The sequence below is a fragment of the Antrostomus carolinensis genome, unplaced genomic scaffold, assembly GCF_000700745.2.
Source record: "Antrostomus carolinensis isolate BGI_N321 unplaced genomic scaffold, ASM70074v2 scaffold18989, whole genome shotgun sequence".
Lineage (NCBI taxonomy): Eukaryota > Metazoa > Chordata > Aves > Caprimulgiformes > Caprimulgidae > Antrostomus > Antrostomus carolinensis.
Window position 1 is genome coordinate 19,765 of NW_010340846.1, and position 11,188 is coordinate 30,952.

Consider the following 11,188-nt stretch of genomic DNA (forward strand, 5'->3'; position numbering starts at 1 on the left):
AAACCAAACCGAAGGAGACTGGGTGCTGGGAATAGAAAAGGAGAAGCAATCATCACCCAAGAGCAGCTTTAGTCTGATTTTAGGGGCAAGGGATGAGCAAATCCTTCCTCGAGCACTCACTTCTCACTGCCACAGTTAGAGGAGAGCAAACCTTTCACTTCCAGTCCAGCCAAAGCACAAAGGCACATCCACACATCCCCTCCTGCTCACATCCCTGGTGAGCTCCAGGATTCAGCTGGCTCAGACCATCTGCAAGAGCTTCAACCATCCAGGACCAGGCACCAACATAACCCCAGCCACGGTCAGAGACCCTGATGGGTGGCACAGTGTCACCCAAACACTGCTCCTACCCACTCTGGGTGGCACAGGGTCACCCAAACACTGCTCTACCCATCCTCTGCTCACACCACGCTGTACCTGGACCTTATCAAGGTGGGACAGAGACGACAGACCAGCATCTACGCAGGGTCAGAGGAGAAACCAAACCCAGATCTGCTCCAGCATAACGTGCCAGGCTGGGTTTTGAGGCTGTGGGGTTATTTTATGAATATTTTTAGCACCAAAGGAGTAATTGCCCTGGCTGAGGGTGGTAGGAGGAGGGCAGCAGCACGGGGTGAGCAGGCGAGGGAGTGTCAGCGTAGCTGTGTTGCAGAACAACCAGCCTCTGCTGTTCAGCTACACGCAAAGAAAAAAGAGGAATCAATCCCCTGCGTGTCCAACCCACCGTGCATCCTCGTTAGCGCAGCGTGGCCCGCCGGGGAGGCACTAATCGTGCATAATTGGGCTGCAAGTCGCTAAAAGTTGAAAGGGAGCTGGCTGGGGGATGCTCACAGCAGCAGAGACAGCGTGCTGGAGCACTCACTGCCTGCCCCCCCTTCCTCAGCTTGGGGTGAGCCCCTGTCCCCCCGCATCACCCTGGCAGGGTCCCCAAGGGGACACGTCTCCTCCATAGGCACAGGGTGCTGGCACAGCTCATCACACCGATGAAATCTACAGGGATTGAAGTGACTCCTTTGCTCCCCCGTTAATCCCAGACGCCGTTGTGGCTGTGGTGACAGTGGGGATGGTGGAGCAGGGTGGCAGTGGTGACAGAGGCTACGGGCTGGCAGAGCTGGGGGCTGTGGGAAGGAGAAGGGGGAGCAGCAGGGATGGACTGCAGTGCTGAGAGTTCACATGGAAAAAATCCAGCGCCGTGCGAGCCGAGATGGACGGGCTGCTGGATTTTTTTCCTGGAGAGGGGACGCAGAAGGGCTGGTATTGATCTGTCTTCATTACCCATTTCACTCAAGTTTCAAATCAACAAAATACACTTTTCCGCTCCGCTGCTCTCCCCGCCGCAGCAGACAAAAGAAAAGCAATTTCCTCACAGTTTGCTCCAAACTCCTCTCTCCCCTTTCCCTCAGCGCCCTTCAGCCCCTCTCCCATTTCAGGGGCTTTTTAACCTCAGCAAGTTGCTCCCACCCGAGGCTGGGAGACCCCCAACTCCAGAGGCTGAGCTGGGGAAAGGACCCCAAAGAGAGCACCCTGTGATTCCGCTGGGTCTCCAAGCCAGAAATGACCCAGCACTGAAAACAGGGGGCACGGTGGGACCCCCCACTATCTTTACAAACTTGCCCCAGCACCTCCAGCCATGGGATTTACCAGACACCAGCACCATCTCCCCTTATCAGTGGGATCCCGGGAAGATCCACTGCAACAGAAGTCCTCAAATGCAACAGTTTGTTGGCATCTACCAAGTTTCTAATAGTTTTAAAGTTGCAAAGAAGTAAAACCACTTAAAAAATGTTTCAGAGTGGGGTTTTTAGGCATTTTTTTTTTAGATGCAGCTGTAATTGGGGTGTGAGTTGTGAGGCTCCCCACACACACCTCCAGGCATCTGTGGGGAGAGAGGGTTCATGCTCCAAAAAAAACCCCCAGGATCCTACCAAGCCCAGCAGCTCCTTGTTTGTTTTTAAGAGCACGCTGTCACCGACTGTCATTAATATTCCCGCTGGCTTGGTGCCCCATTAATGTCCCATCCTCACCAGCAAGGGGACAGGGAGCTGCTCACTGCAAAGGCAAGTGCCTGGTGTCGGCACGGACTGGGAACTTGCAGCACTCCTGGGTGTTGGGTGCTGGGTGCGGGGGCTCCTCCTCTCTCTGCTGACACTGGGACCCTCCTGCTCACTTCTCCAGGGACTGGGAGCAGGGAAGTGGCCAGTGGAGAGCTGAATGGAGGCCACTATAACAGCTGCTCCCCAAAATACCCAAGTGATGTGGAAATCCAGCCCCGAGGGCACCCCAGGTCCTAAACACTGCGATGAACCCCCAGTTCTGCTGTGTTCCCCTTTCACTCCCCAACCAGGGGCTGCTGCACTGAGATCCAGCCTTCCTCCTCCCTCCTCCAGCCGTCCTGGCCAGTCTCATCCACACCACTGCCGTTAGATAAACTTCCTTTCAAAGGAGTCTGCTTAATCCTCTATCTCCCCTCGGTCAGATCCCGCTCCAGCTGCCGGCTGGGCTGGCGGGATGGGGAGGAGGGGGGAGGAAGAGGCCGGTCGCTGCTGAGTTATGAGCTATTTCTGACTCACGTCTACAACTTTCACAAGTCCTTTTTGCAACACAAAAAGGGAGGAGGGGAGAGGAAAGCAGATCCAGTTCACCCCAGCAAAGCCACTGGCCAGATGGGCAGGGAAAAGCAATAGAGAAAGGGGGGGGAATGGGATGTGAAGCGAGCAGCAAGCGAGCGGCAAGCGAGCAGCGTGCATCGCAGCTGGGGAAAGCAGTGGAGGGAGCAGCAAGAGATGGGCAGGAGAAACACATCCATGGAGGGGAACAAGGCGCCTGTTACCGGAATCTGACTTCACCCTCGCTGCCTTTGTCCTTTGCAGACATTTTCCATGCAGTGACTGCATTTCCTTCCTGCCAGCAACACTGGAAAAAGCCGCCTCTTTGTGCTGCAGGAGCCCTAATTCCCACTACTCCTACTCAGCTGCTGCTTCCCAACCTGCTGGGGCAGCCAGAGGGTCTCCAGGCTTCCCCCAGCCCCTGTGAGCCCACCCTGATATACTGGGAGCACTGGGATGGCACTGAGGTTCAGCCTCGTCCTGGCCATGTGGCTCGCAATTGCCTGTTCCAGCCCTGGCTTTTTCCGCTGCACCAGCTCAGCCTGGTGTAGGCAGGACCTCCAGCTCTGAGAGCGCTTGTGCTAATTACTTTCCTTTGTTAATTAAACCCACGTGGCTCTAATAAGGTAACCTGCTGTTCTCCGATAAATTTAATTAGCCTGAAGGGAGAGCCTCTCCGCACAGCTATTTAAATTGTCACTTTCTATCGCTTGGGCTTTGCTTCTTTCTGCCTCCCCCTCTCCAGGTTCACACCCCTTTTCTGCCCCTTTTCTGTCCCTTTCCCTTGGTCCTCCCCTCCCCTATGGGAGCAGGAAGCCACCCAAGGATTCTGCATCCACCCAAAGCCCAGTTTTTTCCTGCCAGTGCCACAAAACCCCATCCCTGATGGGTCTTTGTCCTGTCCCAGATGCTGTCCCACACTGGAGGACCTGTCCTGGCTCCAGCCCTGAGGAACCGTCCTTTATCCAGCCCCAAAGGACTGCCCCTTATCCATCCCCATGCCCCTCTCACAGCACCAATCCTGGGGTGCCCTGAGCCTGGGAAGCTCTGCACCTCCCTATCCAAAATGCTGTCCCAAGGTATAGTGGCACACAGTGACCTTCTCCACCTGGTCCTTACCCCGCCTGGAGCCAGCCCTTCCCTCACATCACCCTTTTCCCACCACATCAGCCCACAAACTCCCCCACCAAAAAAAACCCCAGGAAATTTCTGGACGTTTACAGGGAATTTAACTCTTTGTGGGCTCCTGGTTTGCCTCAGTCACCCTGAAGACAGAGGTGATGTGTTTGCACGTGCACCCTCCCACAGCACCCGTTTGCAGCCAAACTCTTCCCAAAAAGGGGGTGATGGGGGACAGATCCACGTCCTCAGGGCTCACCTGCACCGCTGGCTGCTTGCCCTCATTGCTGCTGGGGGAGCTCAGCCCCGTGGCTTGCTGCAGCAGGAACTGGCGTGCCACCTGGAGAGCCTGCAAAAGAAACACAGCAAGGTGGGTAGGAGGAAGGCTGCCCTCTTCCTCCTCCCTGCTCTGAGCATGTTCACAGCATCACAGAATGGTTTGGGTTGGAAGGGACCTTAAAGCTCATCCAGTTCCAACCCCCCTGCCATCAACAGGGACACCTTTCACTAGACCAGGTTGCTCAAAGCTTCATCCAGCCTGGCCTTCAACACTTCCAGGGAGGGGGCAATCTTCCCGGAGCAGGACAATTCCCTCTCCAGCTTCCCAGAGCAGTGCCTGGACATGGGGCCATCAGGCTGGATCTCCACTAGTTTGATTTATGGGGTGCAAGCAACACACAAGAAGGGGAGCACTTCCAATGCTCCCCATACGCTCTCTCCTGACATAACAGTATGACCAGTATGACAGTATGACCAGTACATCCCATTACAGGCCATCCCTGCTCCCCAGAGCTATACCCCTGGCCTGGGCCATGAGGACAATGCTGCCCTCTTCCAAAAACCTCCATCACATCTTCAGCAAGTCACCAGGTCCAACATCTTCCTGCCTCTGGCAGATTTCCACACAGGTCAGCCCCGGCACATGTGTCCCCAGACCGAAGGTCTGGCGGAGGGGCTGGCTCCTGGTTGATTAATTCCACCCTCACACAGAACAATCACTAGGTTTCTGCTGCCATGGACATCCCTTGTGCCTAAAGCTACCGTGTATATTTAATTTTACATCCGACTGTCACGCTGGAGCACCAAAAAGTCCCAGTTACCACCCAGATTTGGGTCAGGTCAAGAGCAGGATTACACCCTTAATTAATAATCCACGAACACGTCCATAGGGAGTTTATGGTGGTGCAGGAGGAGTTTAGCGAGTTGCACAAGTGATCAAGATGAAACCTGCTTATTTTTATACGTTTGCCTAAAAAAGAGTTATGAGTTTCCTTAACTTATTTGCAGGGATGAAGGTGTCTCGCTGGGAAGTGACACAACAAGCAAAAGAGGAAGAAACCAACATAAAATCGATAAAAACCACTTGTGGACACACGTGTAGGCACAAGCAACCACGACAGAGCTGTGCACAGCAGTGTCAGCAGCTGAGGAAAGTAGGTGAAATTAAGGAAAATCCTGTAAAGAAAGAGGGAGGAGAGAGGAGCCAGAGCGAGGCGGCAGAAGAGCCGACCGGCCACAGGCGAGCGCGGCCGCGGGCGAGCACCGGAGAGCGTGTGAGCTCAGAAAAGGAGCTTCATTCAGGAGCTGCGAGCTGGGAGAGGGAATAAAGCTCTAACAAAAACAACCCTGCGGTACCCAGCTGCTGCTCCCACGCCCGCTTCCTCGTACGCTCCTTAGTTTTGCTTTTAAGGGATTTTTTTTCCCCTTTTTTTTTTCCTTTCTCCTTTTTTTTTGGGTACATTTCTGAACAACCAAGTCATTGTAGCCCTGCCCGCAGGACAGGTTTGCATTAGGGCTCGGTGCAGGGTCAAAGCCCAGCTTGGCGGTGCCGCCAGCAGCACGTGGGTTCCCCTGGTTGTCATCACCCCGCTCGTAAATCACCGTCCCGGCTTCCAGGAGGCGGCTGTGCGCCCCGAGAAAGGGCTGCTTGTTAATTCTCCACATTTCCAGCTATAAAGAAGAAAGCCCCCAGCCCACGTGCCGCCTTCTCCATCCCTCCCTGCCAAATCCGCTTGCAAACCGGAGCCGCATCGCCCACAGTGTGGACGCACCTCAATACACCACTCCGGTCCACTCGCTATTTATTGAACCTCTGCGAAGCAAGGAGCACCTGCAGCACCTTCAACAGTTGCTCATCAGAGCACCCATGAAGACTCATTATCTGCATTTTAATTAAAAGGTCCTATTCCATGCTCCTTTCCTCAAGGGATGCTTGGGAAGAGTGTACGAGACAGATTTCATAGAACCCCAGACTGGTTGGGGTTGGAAGGGACCTTAAAGCTCATCCAGTTCCAACCCCCCTGCCATCAGCAGGGACACCTTCCACTAGACCAGGTTGCTCAAAGCCTCATCCAACCTGGATGATTTAGAGCAAAGGATGCCCAAGCTGTGCCATCCCTGTTTTTTCTAGGGAATAAAAGTCTTCTGACCCCCTCCTTGCACATGGACAGGCGTTAGAAGTCCATCTGCAAAATGAGAGGTCGTTTTAAAGTTACTGCTGAAGCCAGAGGCTGTGTGTGGAGAGTTTCACAGACACAGCCTCACCTATTTTATTTTAAAAAACATAATTTCCTAGCAAGGGACCCAAACCCAACAGCTGTGCCCCCAACACAGCACACAACACCCTCTGCCCTGCCTGGCTGTGCCTGTCACCATGCATGTACCCCGAAAAAGTCAAAAGCCCAGGAGTTTCAAAAGCAAATGGGATCCTAATGTTCTTCTATGACAAATCACCAGGGCTACACTCCAGGGTGCACCCAGGAACGGACAGAGCACGGTGTGGATGCACCCAAAGCTGCCCCAATGCCCATCACCTCTTCTTGGGCATCCCTGGTCAGCTGCTGGGGATGCTCAAAAACCACACAACCACTAACTTACAACCTCGCTTAATCCAAATAATTAAAAATATAAAATCCTTGAGGACAAACGTGGCCATTTGCTGCTGGGAATCACCGATGGTCTGAGTCCAAGAGCTGCCGCAGCCCCATGGCAAGGCAACGCTTCTCTGCAGGCATGTTTATTCCCTGTTATTAACAGTAATAGATGTGCATCGGTAATGTGAACACAAAAACCATGTGACAGTTATGACAGCTCAAGGTCTGATATTTTAATTACTTTTTTTGAAATGAAAACAGTAATTCCCATTAAAAGCCAAAGATGGAAGAAGTTAATCGACGGCTGCTCAGCACCAGCGTGCAGCAGAGCTGGCAGGTCCCAGGCACCCACCCGAGGTTGGGTGCTGGACCATCAGCTGCCTGAGCTTCAACTATTTTTCCAAGTGTCCATTTGACAGAAGTTTGCATGGATTTGGTTTCTCCACCTGCACCACATGGAATTCCTCTGGTGTTTGCAAGGACCGTCTCCCTGAGGTGACGTGGTGAGGCAGGTCCCTGCTCCAGTCCCAACAAAAATCAGTGCCAAAGGCAGGGAAAATTCAGCAAAGAAGGGAAAAACACAAGAGAGACAATACCAGCACCCAGCAAAGCACCAGGCAGGATTTCTCCCAGAATCTCTCTTTCTAAACCCAAATACCGGCTGGCCCACGGGTGTCACCAAGTCCCTACCGCTGGCTGCCCACCCTGTGCCGCTTCTCAGGGGGGAATTTAATTCACTCCCCGCTGGCTCTCTCACTTTGTTGTGCTCTGAAGCACGAAATTACAAGATTTACAGGAAAAAAAAGAAAAAAAAAAAGACATTGCCTTACAATTGCTCACAGGGGCCTCCCCACCAGTGCCCTGGAGCTGCTCCCTCCTTCCCTCCCCACCACCAATTTCCACTTCAGCCTGCAAAGTTCAGCTCAGCCTGCAAATGAAGGATGGCAGCAAACCTGTTGCACGGCTGCACAAAGCAGTTGGAGCCCCAAAAATTGAATTTTGGGCTGCAGAGCCCCACGTTATCTGGATTTGTTACCCCAAAGAGCAGGAGGAGCAGCCCAGGCGATGGGGGATAAAGCTTTTCCGTAGGGATAAGCAAGGAGGATGATGCCCACAACCTCTCCTTAGGGCTGAGAAGATGTGAAAGGAGAAAGAAGAAAGTCTCCTGTGTAGGAGTGGCTGGGCTTTCACCTCCTGGCTCTCTGAACCGGAGAAAAAATGATTTTTAAAAAAAAAATTGTATCCTGCTGCATAGTGTTATTCAAGAGTCATTAGCACGTTACTCGTAATTAGGAACGAATGGGTTGTGTCAAATTCATCATGTTCCTGGATGGTTCCCTTTGATCAGCAAATTATCCCATAAAAAAAAAAGTTTGTAATGTCTCAGACACTTACGTCAAGAGCTGATGCTGTTTGGCTTTGCCCTCCCCAAGAGCAGCAGCAGCAACAACACGTTTCAGGGCTGAGGAAGAAGATGGTGACCCAGACTTTGCTGGGGGTGACCCACAACTACCCCAGGCTACATGGGGACATAGAAAACATTAGTTCAAAGCAATACCAAAGCTTTCCACCTTGCTCGAGCCATGCCTGGGGTAAGAAACCTTTTAACCTGGTGGGATTTTGCTCATTTAATTATTTTAGCTTCTTTTTTTTTAAAAAAAAAAAAATTAAACTGCAAAATCTTGGCCAAGGTTTCACCAGTTTCTTGGGGCTTTTTGTACTATTTCTCCAACTAGGCAGCACTGCAATTTGGTGTAGGGTTCATGGTAGAAATAAAAGGTAGTCTGCAGCCATCCTGGTTTCTAAACAAGTATTTTTAAGGGTAATTAAAAAACTGAGAAGTACTCAGAGAAGTTCTTAGCGCGTTGGAGGAAAAACTTCTCCCAGGCTCAGCACCTCAACCCAGTCGTCACCTCATCTGAGTGCTCGAGGTTTTTTTGCAGCGATGCTGCAGAAGGTCGAGCACTAAGAGATGCTGGAAGGAGTGTGCTGGGATGGGGAGGGGGTCAATAAATAAACCAACCTTGGGATTAATCCCAGGAGGGGCAAAGGCTCCGTCCAGACCGCACACACACTGCCAGGACCAGCTCTGAGCTGCTCCCGCAGCAGCAGAAGTTTCTCTGCCATGGAAGGGGGTTCTCAGGGTACCCAGCCCATGGGGACATGTGGGATTTGATGACCCAGAGACATCAAATCCCTTCTGTTCACTGGGTAAACTGAGGCTGGATCCTTACCCTCGACTTCAGGCAAAGCAGCTCATCCTCCAGCGGGGAAGCAGCTCGTTATCCCAACGTACCTGGGGATTATTGTTAATTCATCCCCCAAAGGCTCATGCTCTGGCTGGTGGGACTCCACATCTCCACCCTGTACGTGATAGAGGTGTCCCAGGACAGCGGGAGGGTCAGGTTTTGGCTGCCTTCCCCATGGTAAACACCACAAAACTCACATTGTCCCATAGGGAACACCAGGTTCCACCTGTGCCCAGCGATGGACAAGCCTGGGGAGAGGAGATGGTGGGACCCATCCCATTTAGGATGCCTGACTCACACTTCAGCCCCTACATTAATCCCTCATCACTGCCTTTTTCTCCTCAAAACCTGCCTGAGCTGAGCCACTCTGAGGCCTCCCATCACCTGGTTCAATTCAGAAGAAATAGGTCAAGAGGTTCAAAAAAGTTTGGTGAGGATGGAGACATCCATCCATAAAAGCACAACAAACCCTGGCTTCCCCCCAAAAAAACAAACAGCACAACGGAAAATCCAGCCCAGGGTATTTTTAAACTACCTGATTCTACTCGGTATTTCATTTTATGAGGGTGTATTTTTTAATTACACTCAGTGATGCCCGGATGCTCCAGCTGCCAGAGCCAAAAGCAGCGTGTTGGCTGCCGGGGGGATAAGGGTTCACCCAGCCCACGATGGGAACTGCTACCCAAAAATAGCTGAGGGATTTTCCACCTGGATGGGATCAAAGCTTTGCACAAGGTTTTAACCAACAATGAATGAAAAGCCACCCTAAAAATGATATTAAACCAAGAATTTTGCAAGGAAAGGGACGTATAAAGAGAGTCTGTATCTTCCCTCTTCCCTTTGGAGGGTAGAAAGAGGTTGGGAAGGGATGAAAAAAATGTTAAAAAAAAAAGAAAAAGATTTTTTTACACTAACCTCACAAAAATGACACCGTCACATTCCAGAATTAGAGCTATTAAAACACACACAAGGATATTTTTAGCTGGATATTAACGGTAAATGATGCCATATTGAGAAGAACTTCCACCCAACCCTGCCTCGGTCTTGCTTAACCAGAACCAAATGGTTCCAAGAGATCAAAAATTAACAAAAATGACATAATTCTTCACAGGGGAGACAAAAAAAGAAAAGAAAAGTAAAAAGAAAAGTCTTTTTTTTTCTCTCCAAGTGGCTGTGTGCCTCCCTCTCTCCCGGCCCCAGCTGTTCTCCCTTTCGCTGCACACGCTAATGCTTCTGGACTTTATTCCTCCACTCTTGACTCTTCGATCCTTGCAGGTGAGGGGTTAAAGCCATTTCCACTAATGAAGAACACAAGGAAAAAGCTCCTGACAATCTCACCTCATGGAGGAAAAAAAAAAGGGGGGGGAAAAAAATTAAAAAAAACAAGAAAAAAAAGGAAAAAAGAAAAAAGGAAAAGAAATTAAAAAAAAAAAAAAAAAGGAAAAAAGAAAAAAGGAAAAAAATTAGAAACCAAGAAAAAAAGGAAAAAAGAGAAAAGGAAAAAAGAAATAAAAAGAAAAAGGAAAAAAAAAGAAATAAAAAGAAAAAAAGGAAAATCTCCTCCTGCATTTGTACTTAGTAAAATATAAATCAAGGAACCTAATAGAGAGATGAGTTTCACTTAAGTGCTCCGGTCTCATTTTTATCTTAAATACCCTAATAATAGCGGATTACACAATATATTTGAGATGTGATCACATGTTTTATGGAATGGTATCTTTTCTATGGCAGAGAAGTGCCTCTCCCCTCACCCACATCCTCCTTTAACTACCAAAAAAGTCCAATTTGCTGCTTTTTCTTTAAAAAAAAAAAAAAATCTTATTTTTGTTTAATAACTTCACATTTCTTTGACATGTGTCTGCAATAAACCACAATATTATATATATTTTTTTTTTGCATAATAAAAAAAAAGGCCAAACAACACTAGAGCAGCTGGATTTTCCAGATGGCTCCTTTTCCATGGAATCACAAGTTGGAAAGAGCTACCGTGCAGCCGCTGGGCTCGGAGACTTTCCCCATGATTCCCCCAGGACATCCCTACTCCGAGCACCTCTGTGTTCTCATCCCACCACCCCCTGCACCCCAAAGCCACATGGATCCCCAAGATCCAGCCTCTTTAAACCTGGGAATGTGACTGGGAGACCTGGGATTTTTTTGTAGGAATTCAGGGAAACCCTGGAGCAAATCATTGGAGATCAGCCCCGGTCTGACACGCAGCCCCGTGCGATGCCCACCCGTGGGTCTCCCCTCCCTGCTCCCGTGGGGTGCAGCCCTGCACCCCCAGACCCAAGCTGGAGCATCCGCCATCCTTCCCCTCATTGCAGGGAAGTGACACCCCCAT

General features: G+C 50.5%; 1 protein-coding gene across 1 annotated transcript in view; it reads right to left on the reverse strand.

The window, feature by feature from the left end:
* LOC104531431 (forkhead box protein P4) overlaps positions 1-5,669 on the reverse strand; it is a gene marked incomplete at its 3' end in the record, with an annotated part of 25,330 nt that extends 19,661 nt beyond the window's left edge. Inside the window, exons 1-2 of the mRNA XM_010176310.2 lie at positions 5,478-5,669; positions 3,985-4,074 (exon numbers count right to left, since the gene is read on the reverse strand). Coding sequence (XP_010174612.2) covers positions 3,985-4,074; positions 5,478-5,669 — 282 coding nt within the window. The remainder of the gene's footprint in view (positions 1-3,984; positions 4,075-5,477) is intronic.
* Between the last annotated feature and the right edge of the window lie 5,519 nt (positions 5,670-11,188).